This window comes from Vipera ursinii (assembly GCF_947247035.1).
Source record: "Vipera ursinii genome assembly, chromosome: 1".
In the NCBI taxonomy this organism is placed as follows: domain Eukaryota; kingdom Metazoa; phylum Chordata; class Lepidosauria; order Squamata; family Viperidae; genus Vipera; species Vipera ursinii.
Genome location: NC_139512.1, coordinates 66480533 through 66507067, shown reverse-complemented (window position 1 = coordinate 66507067; position 26535 = coordinate 66480533). Strand labels below are relative to the sequence as shown.

The 26535-nt window shown below is 40.4% G+C and overlaps 1 protein-coding gene across 1 annotated transcript; it reads right to left on the bottom strand.

Annotated features, from left to right (window-relative positions):
- Positions 1-1346: 1346 nt before the first annotated feature.
- Positions 1347-23910, bottom strand: LOC310642330 (carbohydrate sulfotransferase 9-like). The gene is made up of 3 exons (XM_083365967.1): positions 23809-23910; positions 13386-13503; positions 1347-4232 (listed from the first exon to the last, which is right to left on the bottom strand). The coding sequence occupies exons 2-3, from the start codon at positions 13477-13479 to the stop codon at positions 3400-3402; spliced, it is 927 nt and encodes a 308-aa protein (XP_083222093.1). The 5' UTR covers positions 13480-13503; positions 23809-23910; the 3' UTR covers positions 1347-3399.
- Between the last annotated feature and the right edge of the window lie 2625 nt (positions 23911-26535).

Below are 26535 nucleotides of genomic sequence, written 5' to 3'. Positions count from 1 at the left end.
TGATGCCCTCACCGTGATGTCCTGCTGTCTGGAAGCGGTCCGGGTCTGGATGGGGAGAAACAGGCTTCATCTCAATCCTGCCAAGACTGAGTGGCTGTGCATACCGGCATCTCGGGTTAACCAGACTATTCCATCTTTAACGATGGGGGGGTGTTACCCCCATTGATAGGGCTCGCAACTTGGGTGTCCTCCTGGATTTGCGGCTCAGTTTTGAAGACCATATAGGAGCCGTGACCAGGGGGGCTTTTGCCCAGGTTTGCCTGGTGCACCAGTTGCGACCCTATCTGGACCGAGATGCCCTACACACAGTCACTCATGCGCTCGTGACCTCCTGTTTAGACTACTGCAACACTCTCTACATGGGGCTGCCCTTGAGGACCACTCAGAGGCTTCAGCTGGTGCAAAATGCAGCCGCGCGAGTTGTGATGGGGGTTTCCCATTACTCCCATGTAACACCTCTGCTCTGTGAGCTGCATTGGCTTCCAGTTGCCCTCCAGGTGAGATTCAACCTATAAAGCCCTAAATGGCTTGGGTCCGGGATATCTGAGGGAACACCTGCTGCCAGCATCAAGCTCCCTTCGTCCTGTGCGCTCCCACAGGGAAGGCCTTCTCAGGGTGCCGCCGGTAAAAGAATGCCGGTGGATAACACCCAGGGGGAGGGCCTTCTCTGTGGGGGTGCCTGCCCTTTGGAACCAGCTGCCAGTGCAGCTTAGGACTGCCCCTGACCTTCGATCATTTCACCGAGACCTGAAGACCTGGCTCTTCGAGCTTTCCGGCCCAGGCTGAGTTTTAATTGGGGTTTTAACTGGGGTTTTATATTTTTTCAGGGATTTAGTTTAATCTTTTTTAATTGCTCTTAATTTTTGTATTGATGTTTTATATACCCTGTAAACCACCCTGAGTCCTATGGGAAAGGGCAGTATATAAATTCAATAAAATTCAAATTCAAAATTCAAATTCAATTTCCATAAGAGTCATGGGTCCCTGGATTTTGGATACATTCTGTATGTGAGCCCATTCTGAAATTGTTGCCCTATGATGCAATATTTAACCCAGTTAATAGTAATGATAACTAGAGATTTAGTATTATATAGACTACTACTAGAATAAATTCCTTTCTCCTCGTAGCTTCAGCTATGCCCTTCAGAATTGTCCCTGAAAGTTGGAGACTCTTTTGTGGAAGTTCAGAAGGACTTGTGATGGATGAAAAGAGAGAAGAGCAAAGAGAAATATATTTAATATGATATTAATATCTTATTAATGTCCTATTAATACCATCATACCTTAAATGCAAATTTGCACAATGCATCTTCCATACAAAGTCCACTCATATGCCAAGACAGATTTTAAGGTGAGTTTATTTTTCAGAAGCACAAAATTCATATACCAATAAGAGACATAAATTTCAAGTGCTCAGTGTCATCGTTCACGCAGCTCTTTAAACTGTGATTTGCTTGTTTGTTACCTCCAGACCAGTGGTGGGATTCAGCCAGTTCGCACCAGTTGGACAGAATGGATACCTAAAATTTTTTTCTTGACTTCAGCAAACTGTTTATGATAAATCTGCATAAGTCTCCCCCGCCACCTCCCTCCGCCAGCCCTCCATCACCACCACGGCACTTTCTTGTGCACACTTTCTTGTCGCCCTGCATCGGCCAGCGTCTCCCTTCTTCGTTCTGGAAATGGCAGCCCCATTTTCTGCCGCTTTCCTTCTGGCAGAAATGAAGAAAGGAAGGATGCTTCAAATGTAAGAACGCTAAAATCCAGAGCAGACACTCAGCTTCTTAGAAAAACCATACCGGTAGCTACCATATCCTCAGCTGATCAGGAGGATCAGCTGTTCTGGATTTTAAGGCAGAAAAGTGAAGTGGAGGGGGGGACAATTTCAAAGGGCCTCCTGGAGAAAAAGAGCAAAACTCTTCTGTTTACTGTCCGAAGCAGGTGCCTTGGCCAAGCCTGCGTGGAGCGGATCCACTTCTCAAGGGCTTTGCAGAACCATCGGGGAAGGGGAGCCTGGCCTTCCTCACCCAGCTCCAGCTGGCGTAGTTTAGCTTAGCATCCTTCCATACGAAGCGTCCTTCCTTTCCTGCGAGGAGGAAAGCGGCAGAAAACGGGGCTGCCATTTCCAGAGTGGAGAAGGGAGATGCCGGCCAATGCAGGGCGGCAAGAAAGTGCGGACCAGCAGTATTGTGTGGTGAGTTCTGGAACGCATGGAGGACGCCAGGCAGGAGAATACATCATAGCAGCCCTTTATTTGGTGGTGGAAACTGTACTGAGAGGATAGGGTTACCTGTGCCCTCTTTATACCTGTCCAGGTACACTTTCCAGCCAATCGATTTAAACCTGGCTTTCCTGCCCAAACGCTGCTTCCTGCTGCAGCAGTTTTGGGCCTGCGCCACCGATATAGAGCCAATGCTTGCAGTGTTATTAAACCCCATACATAACAAGCAGAAGGAAGGAAGGAAGACTTAAGGGCACCCAGGGAGGTGAAGAAAGCTACCGTAAGCCGCCTTTCTCCCTTTCTCTCTTTCTTGGCTGGAGGAAGGCAGCCCACATGGGCTGCTGCTTTGCGCAAAGAGGTGCGTAGCGATGGAAGGCTGGTGGAGAGATACCAGGGAGCCAGCAGAGCAGGCTTGCACCCGCCAGTCATGGCGCAAGCCACGGGAGAGTTGGTGGAAAAGGAAGAGATGGCTGCCGCCAGGCAAGTAATCTGCAGGGCGAAATGGAGGTGGCAAGGGTGGCGTGGACCAAAGAAAGCCCCTCTGGCAGCAGACGCGACTGTTGCGCAGTGGAAGCAGAATCTTTCACCGTCACTCCTCCTGGATCCATAATGGGAAGGTCCATCCTCTATAGCATGGCAGTCTGATTCAGGAGGGGAGTGAAAGAGAAGAGGTGAGTGGGCAGCCGGGTCACTGAACCAGCGGGGGGAGGTTACCAAGTGGGGAGTGGCCTGGGTGCGGGGCCCCTGAAGTTAGCAGGTGCTGGGTGCGTGGTGCAGCTCCCCCCCACGCCCTAGCTTGGTTTTTACCCATGCGCCTCTTAAAGGGTTCTGTGATTTCAGAGAGAACTGGTTGTTAAATTATTTGAATCCCACCAGATCCAGACCCTTTGATTTGTAACATAGCATAGCGTGAAGTGTAAATAAAGAGCAAACTATGGCTTCCCTGGGCTAAAATAAGGCAAGTTAGCAGTAAAATCAAATTTACAGAATTTACAGAATAAAATAAAATGTTTGACATCTAAATGAAGTCAGTGAAGACACCGAGTAAACGTCTTTAAGGAGCCAACTAAATAAATGTATTTTTTTCTAAAATACATGTCACCTAAGAAAATGTATCATTTTCTAGCAAATTCTTGCCTTACTCCTAAAGGTAGGTATCCGGAAAATAGAAGTATGATTTAGCCTGAAAATGACATTTCCATTTTAGCAGTAAAATTGTAATTAAATAAAGAGAAATCTATCTGATAAAGTTTCATGAGTTTCTGTATTTGGTTCCAATCCAGTTTTTTTAGATATTGGGTAGTGAGGTTCTTGTTTGTCCTTTGTGCATAAAATTTACTGTCTGGATATCGGACACTCTCTGGAACTCTGAGTCTGCTGAGAACATGACTGACATCTTCCTGCAGCGTCTCATACTTTCCCAGGATGTCATAGTGAATATTGCATGGATCACACAACTGGAACATTGGCTTCCAATGTATATCCAAATGCTCGTCATTGCTTGTCACAACATAGTTTACAAACTCTTGAAAAGTCACAGGCCCTGTAAGCTTTTTGTCCTTCCTAAACAAGGCTTTAATCTCATTTGCCACTGTGATGCTATAGTAAGGTTCATGATGCAATAGTTTGTCTCTGTAAGCAGACACCAGCCTTTCTAGAGGATGCCTGGTAAACATCACTTTGGTGAAAGAGTTCAAAAATTCTGCTTGTTGTTCAGATGGATAAGAACTCAACCGCTTTAGAAGGTTTGTTTTATGAATCTCTTCATGGCTTGTTTCAAAGACATCCCTACTCAAGTTGAGCTTGAGTAGCAAAACAATTTTCTTCCAGTTAGAACAGCCTACTTTTGGCACCTCACAATAGATAAATTTGTAGTTCTCCTCCACAAAGAGCTGTCTAGCTACATGTACATCCAGTTTTCTTTTAACATTTTTTAAATTCTTGCTCAGACAGAGGGAATCCAGGTTGATTTTACGATCATTTTGTGTTTTCAACCAATCTTCTTTATGATCTAGAAAAATTCAGACTTTGTTGAGACAAGTTTTAAAAAGTAACAGCTTAAAAAAAAATCAGATCTGCAATCCTGAATGCCATGTTTGGGTGGGAATTTGGTGAATTTTAGTTCAGCGATATTTTAATTATATCTGGTGAACAGTGTTGTGGGAAGTAATTGCTATAGGATTAAGTGCTAACTTAAGCACTTAAGCTGAGAGCTACCAAAATACTTTCAGCACATCAACTGGATCACTAGAGGCAAGAATACTTTAGACCAGACATGTCAAACACAAGGCCCGGGGGCCAGATCTGGCCCACGAAGTGGTTTCTTTTTTTTTTTTTTATTGAAAAGTTTTATAAAATACAATTTTCCTTTAAAAAAAAACCCCCCTTCCCCCTCCCTCCTCCCCTCCCTACCTCCCCCTATCTCCCCCCCTCCCCCTCCCCCTCCTCCCTCCCCTACCTCCCCCCCTCCACTTCCCCTCCTCCCCCCTCCCCCCCCGACTTCCCAGAGCAAAATACAAGGTATATATCTAAAAGGCAATCATAAACAATCATATACTAACAATTATAAACTCTAAAATCCATCACTCTCTAGCTTGTATATAGTAAACCAATCCTTAATAATACTAAATATATATAAAAAACTAAAATAAAAAAACTAGCATCATTCCCATCTATGTTCTTCCACAATTCACTATTACCTTAACATATTCTCATTTGCACATTAATAAATAGTTCTTACACAAATTAACCCACATTAACCCACAAAACTTTCTTCCTCTTCCTCTGTAGTAAGTTGTCCATTAATTCCAAATTAAAAAAAAAAATCTATTACCATACATAGCATCCCAAAACTTTTTTTTTTTAAAAAAAAAACACAACTACCACTTAACTATAAATATTTTGTGGAAGTTCCATAGATTTCTACTGGTCTTATTTTTTTTTCTTTTTTGAGCGTTTTAAGGCAGCACGCGTCACCCTCTGTTCTCTAAGATCATCCAAAAGAGTTGCAGCTTGAACTCCTCCTGTACCCTTCTCGTCTATCTGTGCATCTTCATCCTCTTGATGTTCTCCTTCTCCAGATCCCTCTGCAGCTTCCAGAAGTGTTGATGGGGTTACTTCCAAGACATTATTATAAAAATCATGCGCTTGCTTCACATTACTCAAACAGTATCTTTTGCCATCATACATGAAGCTCAACCCAACTGGGATCTCCCATCTGAACCTTATATCTCTTTGCTTGAGCTCTTGCACAAGAAATATAAAATCCTTCCTTCTCTTTAAAATCTTTGGAGGAATTTCTTTTAAAACCAAAACTTGTTGACCAGCAATCACAACTTTGGTATCGTAGGCAGCTTGTATAACTTCATCTCTAATTTCCCTTTTTACAAAATAAACCACCACATCTCTAGGCAACTTTCTCTGTTTAGCAATCCACGAATTCACACGGAACACTTTGTCCATACCTTGTTTTAATTCAGATGCTGGATGGTTCAATACTCCCTCAAAAGCCTCAGAAACCAGCTGCTTTAAATCTTCCTTAATATTCTCTTTTAGGCCTCTAATTCTCACAGCAAACTGCATCTGGTAAAATTGGGCCAAGCTCTGTTCACTGTCAATTTTGTCTTTTAAATCTTCAATTTCCAATACTTTTGCTTCTAATAAAGCATTCTTTTGAATCAAGTCTTGCACTTGATCATCCAGCACCTCCACACATTTAGCAACTTTTTGCACTGAGGACAAAATGTCTACCTTCATTTCTCTAAGTTTCTGTTCCATCCTTTCTTCCATTCTCTGCTCCAATTTCTCCAATTTCTCCTCCATCTGTAGAAATTTAACACCCATTGACTCCAAAATTAACTGGGTATGTTTTTCAAGATCCTTCGATGTCAATACATCAGGAGAATGCAACGCCTGCAGCAATGATTGTTGTTGCACCGGAGAATTTCCAGCACTCCGAAAAGTTCTAGGGGGAGGTTTCGCCGCCATCTTTTACTTACAATTGTGACGCACTTTCACTTTAAGTTTTAAGCAAAGTCCATCAAGCTTGAGAGTAAAATAAAATCTTCTTCATCTCTTCATCTTTCCCTCTTGTACTGCTCTGCCTGCTCTTTCCCTTTCATAGTCTCTCCTTCAAGCAGGGATGGTCGCAGACGCCTGGCTCTGCTCCATAAAGTCCGGAGCAGAGACGCTGGTCAGCTGGGAGCAGCCCAGGCTACGGGGGAGTTCAATCCTTCGGCCGCCCAAGCTCCAAGCTCAGGCGGCCCCGGAGAACTCAACCCCCACCTGGGGGCTCACCCCCTCCTCTTCTCCCGAGGAGGGGGCTTCAGATTCGCCCGAACAGCTGATCGGCGCTGTTTCGGGCGAAAAAGCACCAGCTGAGCCGTGGGCAGCCCGGGAAGGCTCCCTCCGTCGCCGCGGAGCCACCGGAAGTCCCTTCCACGAAGTGGTTTCATGTGGCCCATGAAGCCATCCTGGAAACAGTGAGGGAACGGCCCCCGCTGCCTTGGCCCCAGCCCAGGCCGGCCTGGAGCCAATGTACAATTTCATGGTGGTCATCAATGCTGAAATACATTCAGTCTTAGTTCCACAAGGCCATCTGGAAACAGTGAGGGACTGGCCCTTGCCATGTCGGCTCTGCCCTCTGGGCAGAAGACAGACACAGACTTCAACGGATAGTTAGAACTGCAGAAAAAATAATTGCTACCAACCTGCCTTCCATTGAGGACCTGTATACTGCATGAGCTAGAAGGAGGGCTGTGAAAATATCTACAGACTCCTCACATCCTGTACATAAACTGTTTCAATTTCTATCCTCAAAACAACGCTATAGGGCATTGCATGCCACAACAACTAGACACAAAGAGTTTTTCCCCCCAAACCATCACTCTACTAAACAACTAATTCCCACAACACTGTCAAACTATCTAGTAAGGCTGTATTACTATAGTTCTTCTCATCTTTCCTATTACCTATTTCCTAATCTACTTATGACTAACTTTGTTGCTTGTATCTTATGATTTATATTGTTTTATTTAGTATCCTAGTATGATTTATGTTGATTGCTTATTTTAGCATTTTATGAGTATAACTAACGGTTGTATCTTATGATTTATGATGAGTGTATTTTTACGATGACTATGATCATGCTTTATCGCTTATTGCTTGTGTAGACACTGAGAGCTATACACCGAAGACAAATTCTTTGTATGTCCAATCACACTTGGCCAATGAAGAATTCTATTCTATTCTATTATTCTATTCTATTCTATTCTATTCTATTCTATTCTATTCTATTCTATTCTATTCTATTCTATTCTATTCTATTCTATTCTATTCATTACTTTTTCCTCTAAAACAGAAATGAAATCATGGGGATTTTCCAAGCATTCCAGTTTGTGAGGGTTCTTTGCTTTTCCGGGACCGAACACACGCCAGAATAGGAGATCTATACACAATGCTTTATTGCAGCACACACCTTCTTCAATTACAGGATATTAGTATGGGTTATCTCCACCCTTCTAGGCTTTACAAACTGACATTGTCATATAAGTGCATCTTCAATACACAGCTCTTTATACTCTTCAAACAAAAGTCTCAAAGTCTGTTAAGTGGCATACAACCTTTGTCTCCTTGTGCTAGTTGTGATGAGGTGCTGCCTCAGTGTGGTTGTCTCTTTTCTGGTTGCTGCCAAGTTCCAGGTCAAGCTCCAAGCTCTGCTCTTAAGCGTTGTTGCTTTTGAGCACTCCAGCTAAGCTCCCAATCCAAACTCCAGGCAAGAATCCCACCAGGATATGCCACTTACTGCAGCTTATGGCCTGGCAAATGATTGATAACCCACCTGCCTGCAATAGTTGTCAGTCTCCAAACATTGCCTCCCACTTCTCATCTGCTTGCTGTGTTCTTATCTACTCTTTTCCCACACATCAACAGGCACTCCTGGTGTTTATTTTTGCAAGCAAGGGCCCTGGTTGGATGAGGCTGCTTACAGACATCTGCACATCCTTGAAAGTGCCAGGGTGTGGATCAATTAGCCAGCCAGCTGGAACCCCAACATGGATGTTTGAAAGGAAACTTGTGAATGAATACATGAATGCACACATGCATTCACGAGCCCATCTCTTAGGGTTTTGGCCTTTGGGGAAAAAAACCTCATGAGCTGTGTTGTGCCTTGGAAAGTGGGGTGGGAAGTATTTCTGCCTGGCTGCAGGTGCTTTTCCCTAGTGCAGGCAGCAATCCCAGTGTCAGAAGCTACCCAAGTCACCTCACCTACTCAAGAGAAGGTCGAGACCCCAGATACAGCTGCCATCACATCTGCTCCATATGACAGTGATGATGAGAGGGAGAACGACACGATAGTGAGTCAGCCTATTCCAGCTTTTCCCCCCTCTGCCAAGCTTATAGTTCCTAAGACAGGAGCCCCAATGGACTTGCGAGTGTTGGTAGACTCGGGGTGTTCACGCTGCCTGACCAGCCTCCCAATTGTCCTAAAATTAGGCATCAGAGCAAGGCAACCGTCCAACCCCATGACATTTGAACAGGCAGATGGATCTTTAATGGGAGGAACCTTAATTACCCACCTAACGGAGCCAGTGTGGCTAGAAGTGGGTGAACATTGGGAATTTATTTTATTTGTGGTGGCTCCGAAAATGACTGAAGCAATGATTCTAGGGCTAGCTTGGTTCAGACAAGTGGAAACCCTTTATATGGTGGGAGAACGGAATGAGAACTTTGAGGTTACCCATAGGACCCTCACCTCCCAGCTCCTCCCATGACGTTAGCAGAGAAGCGAAGCCGACATCTGAACAAATAAAGATAGCGACAATTCCCCTGCCAGGAGTGCCTCTCATTCCCAGTGAATACTGGGGCATAGCAGAAGTGTTGATTGAGGCAGAATGTGACATCCCGCCTCCCCACAGAACAAATGACTGTGTCATTGAAATTCCGCTGGGGGCCAAAGCCAAAGATGTATGTCATGACCCCCCTCAAGGTGGAAGAATTATGGCAGTATATTGACAAGAATTTAGCCAGAGGTTTCATCAAGCCTGCCAAATCCAAGGTAGTGGCCTCAGTGCTATTTAAAGAGAAAAAAGATGGGTCGCTTAGGCTCTGCATGGATTTTAAGGGCCTCAATGGGATGAATGTGGAAAATATGTACCCCCTTCCCTTAATGAAGGACTTGTTAACTCATCTGGCGAAGGGGAGAATCTTTACCAAATTAGACCTAAGAGAGGCGTACTACCGTGTGAGAATTAGAGAAGGCGATGAATGGAAAACTGCTTTCAACAGCCCTCTGGGTAGCTATCAGTTTAAGGTTATGTCATTTGGATAATAGGGAACATCTGCTGTGTTCGTGCAGCTGATTAACCAGGTCCTACACAAACATTTATACAAACGGGTTTTGGTGTATCTTGATGACATCTTAATCTATACAGAGACTATGGCAGAGCATATAAGTGCGAGAAGTTTTGAAAAAAACTGCTGAACGCTAAGCAATATGCCAAACTTTCTAAATGCGAATTCCATCAGACACGTTTGGATTATTTGGGCTATAGAATTTCTAGTGAAGGCATCGAAATGGATCCAGCTAAAGTGGAGGCTGTTATAGAATGGCAGCCCCCAAAAACCATGACACCCAGGTTCACTTATATGGCTTTTTCAGGTTTCTTCAAGCCTCCCCCACACATTGAATAGAAGGCTACAGACTTGGCTCTTCTATTATTTTACTTTTATTATCAGTGATTGGAATGAGAGACCTGAAACGATACTTTTAAAAGTTTGCAGATGTCATAAAGCTGGAGGAGGGGCAGTTAACACTTTGGATGAATGAGAGAAATTTCAGAAAGCTCCAGACAGCCTGGAACAGTGAGTTCCAGTGAACAAGATGGAAATTAACAGGAAGAAATGAAAAATCCTGCATCTGGATAGGCAACTACCCCTGCCCTCTTCATGCGTCTTGGATTTCAAGGCTTGATTTTAACTTTTTGTGTTTTAATGGAATTGTAACTAGCACAGAGTTACGCTATGGCAGACATGTCAAACACAAGGCCCGGGGGCCGGATCCGGCCCGCAAAGTGGTTTCATGTGGCCCGCGAAGCCATCCTAGAAACAGTGAGGGAACGGCCTCCACTGCCTTGGCCCTGGCCCAGTGACCCTCCTTCTGTCAGAGACCCTCAGATCTGTCCCACTCCTGCCCAGGCCCCCATAGGCACCCTTGATGTGAACGATGTAGAGCTGGCCACGCCCACCCAGTAGGCCTTATGCACTCTAGCCACGCCCACCCAGTAGGCCATGCCCACCCAGTAGGCCACACCCACCAGGCCCCCTGAGGGCAACCGCAATGCTGATGCGGCCCTCAATGAAATTGAGTTTGACACCCCTGCGCTATGGTAAGATCACCCAGAATTAGTCTCCCTGAGAAGGGCAGCTATATAAATTTAATAAATAAATAAATGCCAAAATCAGCAGTAGGCATCCAGAATAGAAGTTTAACTAAATGTAAGGAAGATTGGCTTCCTTATCTATTCCAAATCATATAACAAGGCCAACTCAAATACTTAGAATACGGTTTTTAAGTGGAAAATAGTTGATGTCAAAATAGGAACCAGAAGCTATTTCAATGTTTATAAATAATTTGATGAAATCACCAACCGAGTATATTGGGAGGAAATCTAGAATTTTATATTGTTCTTGCTTACTATTTTTAAGAGTTTTCTTTTCTTTTTTTGCCTTGAAATTGTTTCTCAAAATTAATTTTATATGTTTAAATAATCATTGAAATAATGATTTTTTAAATCCTAATGACAATTGGAACCTGTTTATTTACTGAGGCTTTATTTTCCTTCCACAGTGCCTTTTATCATTTTCTTTTTTTCTTTTGTCTAGTCCAGGGGTAGGCAACCTCGGCTCTTTGACGACTCATGGACTTCAACTCCCAGAATTCCTGAGTCAGCTATGCTGACTCAGGAATTCTGGGAGTTGAAGTCCATGAGTCGTCAAAGAGCCGAGGTTGCCTACCCCTGGTCTAGTCATTTATTGTATTCTTTAATGTTTGTCTTAGAAAGAAGCTGTGAAAGTTTTAAGGGCATGTGTATATTTCAGGGAGAACAGGTATCAGGTTTAGAGTTGAGAGGATGGCAAGCCTATTGTTCATTGCAAATTTAGGGAAGTATGTGGCTGCTAACACTTCTGCTTGTGAGATTCGTAAACCAATGATTAGATCTGTAGAGTAAATGCTTCTTTAGTTTTCACATAATTTGCTATTCAAAACTACATGATGAGCAGCAGAATCCATAGTACATTCTGTGGTCTTATCATCTATCAACCCAGAACTACAAGAAACCAGGGCTTTTTTTCTCATAGAACGCTCAGAACGGAGTTCCGGCACCTTTTTTGGATGGGACCTTGTAGGGTAGGCAAGGTGGGTTGTATGACGTGTGAGTTCCGGCACCTTTTTCTTTTACAAAAAAAGCACTGCAAGAAACAATACAGCTCATTGTTTCTGAATGTGTTTTGACATTGATTTCAACACATTTATTTCCCATCCTTTTCTTTTATTCTTAGTGTTATTTCCTCTGGTCCTGGATGAAGCGGATTATCTGGACCCTTACCAATCGGGTTTCAGGCCCGGGCACAGCACGGAGACGGCATTGGTCGCTCTGGTGAATGTTCTCTGGAGGGCTCGGGATAGGGGATATTCCTCTGTCCTAGTCCTATTAGACCTCTCGGCGGCTTTCGATACCATCGACCATGGTATCCTGCTGCGGCGTCTCAGGGGATTGGGAGTGGGAGGCACAGTTTTTCAGTGGTTCTCCTCCTATCTCCTGGGACACTCGCAGTCGGTGTTGGCAGGGGGGCAGAGGTCGACCCCTAGGACTCTCGCTTGTGGAGTTCCTCAGGGATCGGTCCTCTCGCCTCTCCTGTTCAACATCTATATGAAACCGCTGGGTGAGATCATTCGTGGTTTTGGAGTTGGGTATCATCAATATGCCGATGATACCCAACTTTTTATTTCGACCCCAAACCACCCCAGTGATGCCCTCGCTGTGATGTCCCGTTGCCTGGAGGCGGTTCGGGTCTGGATGGGGAGGAACAGACTTCAACTCAACCCTGACAAGACTGAGTGGCTGTACATTCCGGCATCCCGGGACACCTGGGATGTTCCATCGCTTTCTATGGGGGGTGAGCTCTTACCCCCTGTGGATAGGGCTCGCAACTTGGGAGTCCTCCTAGATTCACGACTCACTTTGGATGATCATATAGTGGCCGTGACTAGGGGGGCTTTTGCCCAGGTTCGCCTGGTGCGCCAGTTGCGGCCCTATCTGGACCGGGAGGCCTTATGTACGGTCACTCATGCGCTCGTGACCTCCCGCCTAGACTACTGTAATGCTCTCTACATGGGGCTTCCCTTGAAGACTACTCGGAGGCTCCAGCTGGTACAGAATGCAGCCGCGAGAGTTGTCTTGGGAGTTTCCCGGTACTCCCATGTTACACCTTTGCTCCGTGAGTTGCATTGGTTACCAGTTGTCTTCCGGGTAAGGTTCAAGGTCTTGGTTATGATCTTTAAGTCCCTACATGGCATGGGTCTGTGATACCTCGAGGACCACCTGCTGCCGGCGTCAACTCCCCTCCGCCCTGTGCGTGCCCACAGAGAGGGCCTCCTCAGGGTGCCTCCGGTCAAGGAATGTCGACTGGTGGCCCCCAGGGGGAGGGCCTTCTCTGTGGGTGCTCCGGCATTATGGAATCAACTGCCGGTTGAGCTCCGGACGGCATCGGACCTCCGATCCTTCCGCCGCGGGTTAAAGACCCATTTATTTGAATTAGCGGGTCTGGCCTGATGGGGGTATATGGGTTTTTTATAGGTTTTTATTATTTTATCATTCTTGTATTTTAATTGGGCATTGGTTTAATTTTCTTTTAATTTTTGTATTGTTATTTATATATGCCCTATGAACCGCCCTGAGTCCCTCAGGGAGAAGGGCGGTATAGAAATCTCAATAAATTAAATTAAATTAATTAAATTCCTTATTCTGTCTCTGAGTGCAGTGTTAACAGAATTCCACTTGTGTACCATACTCACCTACTTTTTTATGTCTACTTTAGTGGAAAATAAACCTGATTGACCCCACATACTGGATTTCAGTTAATTCATAATCCACTGTCTTACCTGTCATTGTTGTGTGCCATTGAATAGAAAAAAATAATCCAAGCAGTACACTCAGCAGGAGAAACATGAACAACTTTTCAAGCAGGTGAGTCATTACGATTTCCTAACAGGCCAAATGCTGTTAGGAGGAACAAGAAAAATGAAATCTGGATCAGAGCATTGTATCTCAATAGTATAAGTAAAGTGATCCCCGTCAACCACTTGTTAGTTCCATTAGTTGAGGATCATGTCACTTTGATCCAACACATGAGCCATTTGCAAAATCAGGTCCTCTCCTCCTCCCTCCAGCATGAAAATCATAAACCTATAGTTACATCCATTGGTATATGTAAAGCTATCACACTTCCTATAGCTAAAAGCTCTAATGTGGCACAAAAGGGACAGGCAGCCTATTTACCTTGCACGGTAGTCCTCTGAAAAAGTGATAGAATATGGATTTTAATACACAAATACTCCCTTGATCCCATCTATCCCCTATGTTGCCTCTGGACAAAGCATTACTGTTTGAAAAGAGCATCTTTGGGACTATAAAGATTGTATTTTGTTAAAATTTTCATTTTAGCCAAACCATAATGATGATCCCTATCTACATATGTTATTAAGAGAGAAGTATCATGTAAGCTATGTATTTACTTTTCCAAACTTGAAACATCATTTTGATGAGAACATTTTCAATCTTTTTTATTCTATAAAAATGTTTGGGATTAGAAAAAATATTGATTTATAAAATCATTTGGTTCTAGTATAATTTCAGTTTGGATCAATATTTAAATTTCCTCTTCTTATAAAATTATCCATGTTATTTATTCTTTTTACTATTCATAGATTTTATTTATGTAATGATTTTATTAAACTTTTTAAATATAAAATAAAAATAAAAATAAAGAAAATGGAAAAAAGAGGTAAAGGGAAAAGGGGAAGGGAAAAGAGTGAGGGAAAGGGAAAGAAAAAGCAACTTTTTCCTGCCTAGTAAATTACATAGTAGAAATATAATCTCATTTTTTTACTTATATAAGAATGGTAAAATTAATCACATACAGAAAAAGCAATCTCTTTAATTGGAATGAAGTAATCTCTTGAGCTTTTGACCCAAGTATCAATTAAAACCTTCCCAAGAAAAATTACTGAAAGTCGTCTTTGAATTAATGGACAATTTAGCATTGTTTGACTTTTGGAAGCATAAAAATGGACTGGATAGAGTATATGCTTTTTATTCAGAATGACAAATCATTTTCAAGAACAGATATGATATGTGTAATGTATTGGGCCTTTTTGCTTGAACAGTTTTCACATGTCTTTGAATGCTGCTTAAGATTGCTTAATCAGAGCGTCTGTGTAACGGTCACTGGCTGCCCAGACATGCAGTCTCCAGGACGATCATTGGTTGGCTCTGGGGCGGGAATAGGTTCCTTCAAACCTATTGGCCACCACCTAGTGGCCAACCGTATAAGTAGCTGCGTACAAGCCTCCGTTACAAGTTCTGTTCCTGTTCTAAAATAAAGCAATGTTCCTGTTGAACCCTCTTGTCTCTCCTCCTGCTTGCAAGAAACCCACTACACAACAATATGGATTTCTGAAAGTTTAGCTAGACCCAGATTGTTGGTGGCAATTAAGCTGACTTTGTAATAATGCCGCTTGGGGGCCCCCGAAAGCCCTAATAAGCAGGCATATACATAGAATGAAGGCTACTGCTAAGCTTGTAAGCCGCCCTGAGTCTTCGGAGAAGGGCGGGATATAAATGGAATTAAAATAAAATAAAAAAAATAAAAAAAGTCAAAAGTGGACATTTTGCCTAAAACCTTTTCTGATCACAATCCAGTTCTTTTGATACTTTAAAAAAAGGCTTTTACATTATAGATGGAGATTGAATGAAACTATCTTACAGAAAAAGGTTCTAAAGGACTATGAAGAAAAACTAAAATATTTCAATAATAATTTGGGTAAAGGTATGAGCTTAATGACTGTTTGGAAAGTGAGTAAAGCTGTGATGAAAGGTTATTTCATTCAATATAACCATTTGGAAAATAAATCTCAAGAAAATATGTGAAGGATATTTGATGAACTTAAAAAAAAACAAACTGAGTTACAGAAGGCACCAACAGACTCTAAACTTTTACATCAAATTAAGTTACTCTGCCAGCAACTATCTATGTTGACTGCCCAGGAAATAGAAATAAAACTGAATAATGAGAAAGAAAGACACATTGAGTTCACAAACGAGAAAGATAACTGCATATAATTTGAGAAAAGAGAAAAGACAATGACTGGCAAAATCAAAAGGATGACACAAGGCTAACTGATGATAACTCCATTACAAAGTCCTTTGATAATTTCTACCATTCATAAACTTTTGTAAATAATCAATCTGATACTGATTAGGAGCATATGTAGTTGAAGGTGAAGGTTCATTACCCCTAGCTTCCCCAGACTTTCTTATATACAGTGGGGAAAAATTGAAGGACAAGATTTTATGTAGGCCACCTTGAGCTCCTAAAATAAAGGGAAGATATAAATCTAACCAGAAATGAAATAAAAAGTGGCTGAATTCATACAGGAAGATAAGCAAACAAACAAACAAAAACAACCAGAAAGAAAAGGTATGTGTAAATATAGCCTGTACAAAATAAAAATAAAAATCTAGCTTGCATTGGGCTCTCAGAGTCTGATAATATAGACATGATACAAATACAGTATTGCAAAAAAATGCATCTTAAATTTGAGGCTAGTATCTCCAGCCACTGTTATCAGTAATGAGGTTATATAAAAGCAAATGTTTCATGCTTTAGGTACAGGTGATTGCTTACATGAAAAGAGCATGGTAAGGGGAGGGGGAAAGGAGTTAAAGTGGAACCTGGGTTGTTGTGTATGAGTCATCATCTACGAATTACTTTTCTGTACATTTTGGTTCCTAGTACCAAGGCCAGATCTCTTTGTTCTGGAAAGCTATGAAAGGTGAAAGACATCGTTCCTGGTTGTTGCCTTCTTGAAGATAATTTTTACTGCTATACACAATCAGACGTTGTCTGACAGGGTTAAACTTAACAGCCACTTGAGATTTCAAAACCTCCCAATTGTTGCAGAGGAATACTTTTTTTTTTTATTAAAGAGTTTAAAAAAAATTTTTTTACAATACATATCCCCAAAACCCACCCACCCCAAACCACCCCCCTTCCCCCCCTTCCCAGAGCTGAATACAGGGTTATAGATATAATAATCATATTCTAACTAAAATTATCCATTATAAAATTAACCAAATTCATAATGTGCTTTAACTCCCCTTTAACATAGATACATTCAAATTATTAAAAACATAATAATAACTTAAACAAACATATAATCAATACTAATACTAAAATTAATAACAATATCCCTCTAAAATCTACTCATAAGCTAAGTGGAACTTTTTAGTCCCATATTTGTTCTGAATATAATCTATCCATCTTCTCCAAACTGAAATATATCTTTCTTGTGAATGATCCTTCAAATAAGCAGAAATCTTAAGACATTTCTGCAAGATTCGATACTTTAAGTACCCATTCTTCTATAGTAGGCAAACTATCCTTCTTCCAGTATTGACCCACCAGTAACCATGTTGCTGTTATCAAATTTAACATCAGATTAGTTTCTTTAATATCACAATCTACAATACCCAATAAAAACAATTGTGGAGAAAACTTTATCTTTCTCTTAAAAATCTTTTGAATGTTCCACCAAATTTTAATCCAAAAAGCTTTTATCTTTCTACAAGTCTACCACATATGAAAGTAGGTGGCATCTAAACTACCACATCTCCAGCATTTAGACTACAGAGGAGTACATTTTCATTTATTTCTTTAAATTACTCTGACAATTCCCCATATTTTTTTCTTTTTTTCTTTTTCTTCAAGATAGTTTCTCGGCTTCCTCCCTTTTCACTTAGTTAATTTGTAATTTAGTAATTAATTTTTCCTCTGGAGGACTAGTCGGAGAGATCAGCCCGCTATCTTATTTTAAAATTACCAAAACCTCTGAAAAAAAATTACAATCCAATTTAATTACATTCCTTAAATCACTATCCTGTATTAGAAGACAGTTTCTGGACTTCCTTTTTTCTTACTCATTTCTTCATTTACTTCTTTATGCTTCATTTATTTTATTATTTTTATGCTTATTTCTAGAAGACAATTCAGAGCAATCAACCTCCTGCCTTATTCCAGGATTACCAACGCTTTTTTTATCTCTTACTCACCAAGGCGCCTGTTGCAATTTCTCCCATCAGTAGAGAAGCATGAAACCTCTTTGAATTTGGGCGTTCAGGTTCCTCAGACACGCATCCACCGGCAAAGATGAAGCACAGGAGTCTTCTAGGTCAAATGCCCAGGAGCGCTCTAAGCCTCATGCTTCAGTTGCTGTCAGTTTCTTCCCGCTGAGAAATGAAGGCTCTCTGGGACCCTAACAGGGGTCTCCAGATGTGGGGGGGAGCCTTTGAAGCTTGCCCCCACATTTGGGTGCCAGGATGTAAGGTTTTACACTTAGCCTCACAATTGCCCCAGCATTACTCAGCAATTTAAAAGAGCCAAAAGAAACTCCTGAGCCGAGGTTTCAGCAAGCAAACAACTTTTATTCTGATCAAAATAGAGTTGGGTGGCCACATCTCTCTTTGTGGCTGGTAGAGAGATGAAGGCAACAACCAGGAAAGATGTCTTCCACCTTTTATACCTTTCCAGAACAAAGAGATCTGGTCTTGGTACTAGGAACCAAAAAGTACAGAAAAATAATTCCTACTCATACACAACAACCCAGGTTCCACCATAACTCCTTTCCATAACTCCTTTCCCCCAAGAGATTATTAGAGTAAAAAAAAATCAGAATCGCCCCCTCCCCACCCACCTCCCAAAAAAAGGGCAGGGAGAGAAATATGTTTAAAAAGTTATCCGTGTAGTTCAGAAAGAGAGAGAGAATTTTTTTAAAAAGTCTTAGAGAAAGGGTTGAATTGAGCAACCTAGGGGATTTATGCACCTTTATATTGGCTATTTTATGGAAATGTTTAAGATGTAAGGGGAAAGGAAACTCTGAAATGAAATGCAGAAAGAAGCCAACGAGATTTATTGAAAGATGGATTAAAATTGTATTACCAGGGAGTGTGTATATTCCAGGAAGTGGAAAAATAACCTGTAGCTGAGGAAGAGAGATTCAAGAAAAGAAACACTGACGACAGTTAGGCTTTATTAAGTCTCTAAATTTTATTCAAAGGAGCACAAAAGGCAAATGGTATTAAAAAGGAAAAGACTTTAGATAGACTTCCCGGATGTCACGGCGGAGCGGAGCAGGCTAGGGACTTTCTCCTGAAGCCGACAGCTCCGTTTGCCGCGTTTGACGGCAAATCAAAGCCATCCTCAAGCGGGAAAAGCTTGGGGAAAGTGAAGGGAGCATTCCAGCTCCGAAGCAGAGTGCAACTGTGAAGGGAAGCTGAAGAACTCCCCGGGATCAGACGCATCAAGAAGATGCCTGTAATGGCGTCCCAGAGCCGTGACTTGCTGTAAGCCGGAAGCCAGAACATCCCGGTAATCTCATCTGTTCTAAACCGCTATCTATTTTAACTTTGAACAAAGTGTTCTCTAGATCTGAAATCTAGAGAACAATAGGACTGGAGATGCAACAGGGCTACAAGTTGAAACTAGATCACAGAGACAAAAGGCCGCAGGTAAGAAGAAGAAGAATTATATTTGTTTTCCGTTAATATTAACGGATTAAATGCCCCTGCTAAGAGGAAAAGAATTTGGCTTAACTTACAAAAACAAAATTGTGATTTGATTTGTATACAGGAAACTCATATATGTAAAAACCATCAAAAAGTATTAGAGTGCCCCCAATTGGGGAAATTATATGTATCCCTGGCCAGTCAGAAAAAACGAGGTATTGCTGTGTACGACCGCAAAGGATTAGTGACACAACAAGTGTACTCTGATGAAGAGGGAAGAATACTAGCGCTGGAAACTAAAATAGGTTTAAAACTGGTATTATTAGTAGTTATATATGCGCCCAATACGGATCAAAAAGCTTTTTTTAAAAAGTTATATAAGAAACTAACTGATCTTGATTATGAAAATATATGTATTTTGGGGGATTTTAATGCAATTAAAGATGTTAATAAAGACTACAAACCAGGGGCAGGCCCCCCAAGGTACATAAAAAGACAAAGGAAAATTTTGCCTAAAATATGGGATAAGCTAGTAACCCAAATTGGACTTTCAGACGTATGGAGAGATTTACATCCTACTCAAAAACAATTCACCTATTTCTCCCCTAGGCACCATTCATGGTCTCAAATAGATATGTTTTGGTTGACATCTGAGATTAAAGAGACCATTATAGAGGTAGACTACCACCCCTTAATAGTCAAATGGGCAGGACCCCCAAAGAAGAGGGTGAGGTGGTCTATGAGACCAGATTTAATGAGAGATGAGGAATTTCTCAAAAGTACAAAAAACGAGTTAGATTTTTTTTTATAGAAAACAAAAGAGAGGACACCTCTCTGCAAACTATTTGGGACACAGCTAAGGCAGCAGTGAGAGGGCTCGCTATAAAATATTCGGCCTATAGTTGGAAACAAGAAAGATTAAAAAGAGTTGAGTTATTTTCAAAATTATCAAAAATAGAGGAGGCCCTGCAATTAGATCCCCAAAATTCCCAGCATAAAGAAAAAAAAGGTTTGATCAAACATGAGATTCTTTTGATTGATCAAAAAGAGCTGGCAGATAAAATTAAGAGGAGCAGGCAGAGGTACTTGGAACACGCTAATAAACCGGGGAAATGGTTAAGTTACAGATTAAGAAAGGAACAAAAAGCAAAAAGGATAGACTATCTACAAGATCAGGATGGTAACCTGGTGATTAATAAGGAACAAAAACTAAAAATTGCACAAGAATTTTATAGACTACTTTACAGTGAGGAAGAATGTCCACAAAGTAAGTTAGAACAATATTTTCAGAATCATCGCCCCCAACCGATTTCGGATTCTTTTAGACAACTTCTGAATAAGGAAATAACTATGGATGAAGTTGAGGAAGCTATTAAAAAACAAACAGGGGGGAAAACTCCAGGCCCGGATGGCCTGCCTTGTGAACTTTATAAGGAATTCATTGACCTGCTAGGTCCTCAATTAAGGGATATATTTAATAACATTTTAACTGATGCAAAAATGCCCGAATCTTGGAGAGAGGCTCATATCTCCTTAATTCCTAAACCTGATTCGGATTTGATGTTGATCCAAAATTACAGACCAATTTCATTATTGAATGTAGACTACAAAATTTTTACGACCATATTGGCAGGAAGACTTAAAATATTTCTTTCCCACTTGATTCACCAGGACCAAAATGGTTTTTTACCCTATAGACATCTTAATGATAATGTGCGAATAATTTTAAATGTATTGGAGTACTACCAGAAACTTTCAGACAGGCCCATGGCGATGATATTTGTAGATGCACAAAAATCTTTTGACAGAGTTAATTGGAAATTTATTATGCATCAATTAAAAGTAATGGAATTTGGCCCTAAATTTATGAACGCAATTCAAACAATATATTCTGAACAGTCGGCTAGGCTGCTTTTTAATGGAGCGATGTCTGGAGAATTTGGAATTTTTAAGGGCACCAGACAAGGTTGCCCTCTTTCCCCATTATTGTTTGTTTTGGCTCTGGAACCACTTCTTGATACAGTTAGACAAGATGAAACTATTAGGGGCCTCAAAATTAGAGGTGAAGAATATAAACTTCAGGCTTTCGCCGACGATTTAGTGTTTGTGTTAGAGGACCCCCTAGTCTCTGGGCCAAATTTAGTAAAAAGGATTGAACAATATGGTGAGGTGGCAGGACTGAAAATAAATAGAGAAAAAACCAAAATGTTGTCCAAAAACTTAACTGATGTAAAGAAAAAAGAAATAGAAGGAATTATGGGGTTAAAATTTGCTAAAAAAGTAAAGTACTTGGGAATCAAATTAACCAATAAATGTTCCAATATTAAAGAACTTAATTATAATAAATTATTTGCCAATACACTACAAGACCTTGACAGGTGGAAAAATATTCAATTATCTTTTCTGGGCAGAATTGCCGCAATCAAGGCACATATCCTCCCACGTTGGATTTTTTTATTTCAAACGGCCCCCGTAAATTTAGACAACAAATTTTTTAGGAAATTGGATCAAGCAATAGGGAAATTTGTTTGGCGGGGTAAAAAACCACGAATAAAGGGGAAAATGCTCCAGGAGCACAAAACAAGGGGGGGCTTGGGACTTCCAAACTGGGAGTTATACTATCAAGCCTCTGCACTCCTTTGGATTAAAGATTGGGTATCCCTGTCGAGGAAACGCATATTAACTATTGAAGGCTTTGACCTTAACCAAGGATGGCACTCAACTTTATGGTCATATCAAAAAACTCCATCCAAGTACTTTACTAACCACTACTTCAGGAGAATTTTGATCAGAATTTGGCAAAAAGTTAAAAAACGAATGTATACTAAGATTCCCAAATGGGTGGTCCCATTGGAGATAACAACCCAGCCGACTGTTCACAACCTGAAAAGAAACTGGTCCTACAAGATTCTGGTGGATGAAGAAGGGAATCTGAAATCTAGAGAACAATTACAGATACAAGGTATAGATATAGACTGGTGGTCATACATTCAAATCCAAACCAGGTTTTCTAAGGATAAACAGGAATATGGCATCTCCCAAACTAGTCAACCCTTCGATAAAAGTTTGGAAGGCCCTGGACTAAAATTTATTTCTGGAATGTACAATCTCCTCCTAGCTAGATATATAGATGATGAGATCGTGAAAGACACAATGATAGCCTGGGGGAGAAACATAGGGAGGTCGATCCAACTAGAGGAATGGCAGACAATATGGGCCAGAACGATGAAAATAACATTATCTTCGGCATTCAAAGAGAACTATTTTAAAATGATTTATAGATGGTATTTGCCGCCAGCTAGAATAGCCAAAATGTTTCCAGACGCCTCTGATAAATGCTGGAAATGTAGACTGGCCAAGGGTACTTTTTTTCACCAGTGGTGGACTTGCCCTCAGAGTAAGAAATATTGGGAGAAGGTCCAAAACTGGTTAAAACAAATAACTGGTGTCATTTCCCCTCTGCTTCCAGACTCTTACCTACTTGGTATAAAGCCAAAACTAATTAATAGACAAGATTGGTATCTCTTTATACATGTTACAACAGCAGCAAGAATAACCTTCGCTCAACAATGGAAGGACATAAATATTCCAACAGACCAAATGTTAATTAATAAGATTCTGAATTGTGCTGAAATGGATAAACTAACTTATATGTTAAAACAGAAACAAGAATCTATGTATTATACCAACTGGGAACGATAGTATGATTAGTTAAAAAATAGAACAAACCTAGCATAGTTAATATGACACTTCATAGTAATCTTTATGATAATATTTAATAGTCGAAATAGACAACGTTAAATAAGATTTAAGATTTACCGGGATGTAATTATGTATTTTAATCCCCAGTTAGTTTATATGCATGTTTGTTAAGTGTTTGTTTGTCCTTTTTCTTTTCCTTCTTAATTTGAAATGTATATATTTAGTGTGTATGTGTCTGTAAATATTTAAAATAAATATAAATAAAAAATTTTTTAAAAAAGGAAAAGACTTCATGAGAATCTTATGAGAATGAATTGACATGTTGCATTATAAAAGCATTTAATGATTTAAATACTTTAAATCATAATTTATTTAATAGACCATGATTGGTTGGGTTCACATAGCTTGCTGAGCCAAAATCAGCAAATCCTGTCTTGGCATGTTGAGAAAGCCAGACTGATCTATTTTAATTTGACCTTCAGTCAATCTTTGTACTTACTTATTGGTTTCTTAAAATGGTTATTGGCTTCCAATCATTTTTATAATTATTTGTATTATTTGCAATGGATTCCAGGACCAGAATGACTGTACATAATTTTATTTTTTCAAAAAAATAGTGAGTAATTCCTTATCATTTGCTTTGGAGTGGGGCAGGAGTTGCTGGTTGCTTATTTAACTAAATGGGAACCACGGCTTCTACTTCTATGTCTGCTTGCTCATCTAATGGAATTGTATTCAACAGAATAGTTGAATTGTATGAAAAAGCAACTGCCCTTATAAAACTATCGAGAAGATAAACAAATGAAGTAAAATTAGAAGCAAACACCAGACCAGTTATCTCGTAAGGGATCAACTAGAATGTGGTTACTTGCATCTTGGAGAGATATTGCCTTACAAAACAAACTACATCATGAAAACTATCTTTCACTAATTAACACCCTTTGATCCATCTGGATCATTAAGAAATATTAATATTTTGTGGTCAAATCCCAAGCAGCAACCAAATTTTGCTTTGAGGCAAGCCCATGATAATAATACTACCTTATTCGGACAGCAGCTTCACAATTACCAAACTTTCTCCTTTTCCTTCTTCACTGAATCATCCCCTAGTTCAAAGTCTCCTTCTGGTATGACCACACATTGGGAGAGTTTCTCTCTAGCCCATTATTTGTATCACAATTGAAGTACCTGGGTGTGAACAAATGTACAATACATAAAAAGGAGGAGTTACAACAACTAAACCTTATGCAAATAAGACCAACTTCTGTGTGCCATATGGTTTTCCCAAAAAATACATGTTCATTGGCAATCATATTGCTAATTCAATCACCAATTTATTCTTCCTGCAAGTGCATTTTTGTGACTATGTGCAGACACGTTCGCATACTTCAAACATTGTTTGGGGTAAGCAACATTAGACATACTGTAGATGAGAAAAGAAGTAATGAATAATAAACCAAAGGAACTAAAGCATGAGGCAAGGAAAAGGGAATAAAATATAATTAACACCCATATCATCCATTTTAAAGGCATTCTTAACTGCTTCCACTTTTGATAACAGGAATTTCAGTATTGATAAATAGTTTACAGATTCAAGCATTCCTGATTATCTGTTGAAAAACAATAGAATCTTCTTTGATTTGTTTAACGTTGTTGTGTTGTATTGCAAAAACAAAAAAAATCACCTTTCCTTTTCAAGCAGTTCATGTATTTTTGAAAGTGATCTATGTGTAAGGGAATATGTGAGAAGGCATCTTTCCTTCAGGTTTTTGAAAGACTGGTAAAAGTTGCTGCTTCATACCAGAAGCAAAGCAGTGACCAAATTTAGAAAAACAACATCAGGAGATATGAAATGTGCACATTTCAAGAGAATGTGACTTCATGCCATTTCATTTGGTTGTAGGTTGAAACTTAATAAGCTAATGGTTCAGCATATATGAATTTCTGGAAGGTACACTGTGTCTCAGCCAATTTGGGTGCAGGCAACATCCTGGAACCGCCTTGGACACGCAGGATGAGGCTTGCTGTAATTAACATTTCAGGCAGAGTCCAATGGTCACAATGCATGAGGAAATGATATAAAGTCGGTGGGGATTCTACACATAGACTGGGCCAGTATTTTCCAGATTTTCAGAATCTAGATTTGGTGTGCTTCATTAGAGTATTTTTCTTTCCATTTCTGAACAGGGTTTACATTTATTTTAAGATTTAATTACTGATTTTGCATGTATTCTGCCTCATAATGTCAGAAAATTATGTGAGCAATTTTTCAGCAATCTTGCCAGTGAAATTGGCAAAGGCACTTCCAGGATTTTCAAAAAAAAAAAAAAAGGATTTGGATAGCAAATGCAGCCATAAGGCTACAAGTTGCACACCACTGGGCTGCCTTGGTATCCCTGCACCAGTTTAATTGATACTGTGAACAGAATATTGAATGCACTTCTTAATACCCTCAATGCTTTGAGAATAGTTTTTATCCAAGTGCTGAGTAAACCTACTTTGTGAGGAGATTTCTAAATGTGATAAATAAATAAGTTCATTTTTAAAAATATCTTGTCTTTTGTTGCTTGTCAGCTCCTAACAATACTTTCCCCACATTTTAACCTCCTTGTACATGGCGTACCCTGTCCTCCATTCCTCATTTGGCAACTCCCAAACATACAGAGATGCACCATCACCAGGAAGCAAAAAAGCAGGTGCCTGACACACACGGTCATACACAAACATCCTTAGATATGTTAACCTCCATATACAGAAGAAAATAATAGACAACTGCTGAAGATGGGAGGGGATTTCAACCTCCATGCCATGTGAAAAGCTCGAGATCAAAGCCTTTATGACATCCATGAACCTGTGTCAATAAATATATTGATATATTGCCCCTTATGTTAAAACAATAAAAACCACCATAAAATCATAAAAACACTTAACAACAATCTAAAACAATATTCATTTTAAAAAAGTGGGATGGGCACGGGGGAGAGTGAAAACAAAAAGGCCGCATGAACAGGGTAAGTTTTCAGCAGGTCCTTAACCCTAACTGAAATTTCAGTTGCAAACAAAAGAAAAAGTGCAAGCCGAAAGTATTTTCAAAACTAGTGCCAGCTTCTCGATGTCATGGGTGATAGCTTAGAGGCTGGTCAGTTAGATCCAGAAAATACTTCTGTAATAGTCTGCACACAGTCATGATCACTATCCTGTTCCAGTTGGGGAAGAAAAGTTGCTGGATTGAACCTGCTACTGCGCTTGATATGAACTTGAAAAGTTTTTCAATACATTTTATCTTTAACAAAACCCCTCCCCACCCCCACCCCCCCTTCCCAACCCAACCCAGCCCTCCCCCCTCCCCTTCCCCCCTCCCCGACTTCCCAGAGCTAAATACAAGGTATAAAAGTAAAAAACAAACATAAACTACCATATGCTAATAACAATAAACTATTAAGTCTATCGCACTTTAGCTCTTATAAAATGACTACAAGCAATATAAATATCACATCGGTACTTATTCAAATGCTAAATGAAACTTTTTAGTCCCATATTTATTCTGGATGTAATCAATCCATTTTTTCAACTCCAGGATATATCGTTGTTGCGAATGGTCTTTCAAATACGCCGAGATCTTTGCCATTTCCGCCAGGTTGGAAACTTTTAAAGTCCATTCCTCTATAGTCGGCAGTTCTTCCTTCTTCCAATATTGCCCTACTAAAAGTCTTGCTGCCGTAATTAAGTTCAACATCAACTTAATGTCCACAACAGTAGTGTCAGTAA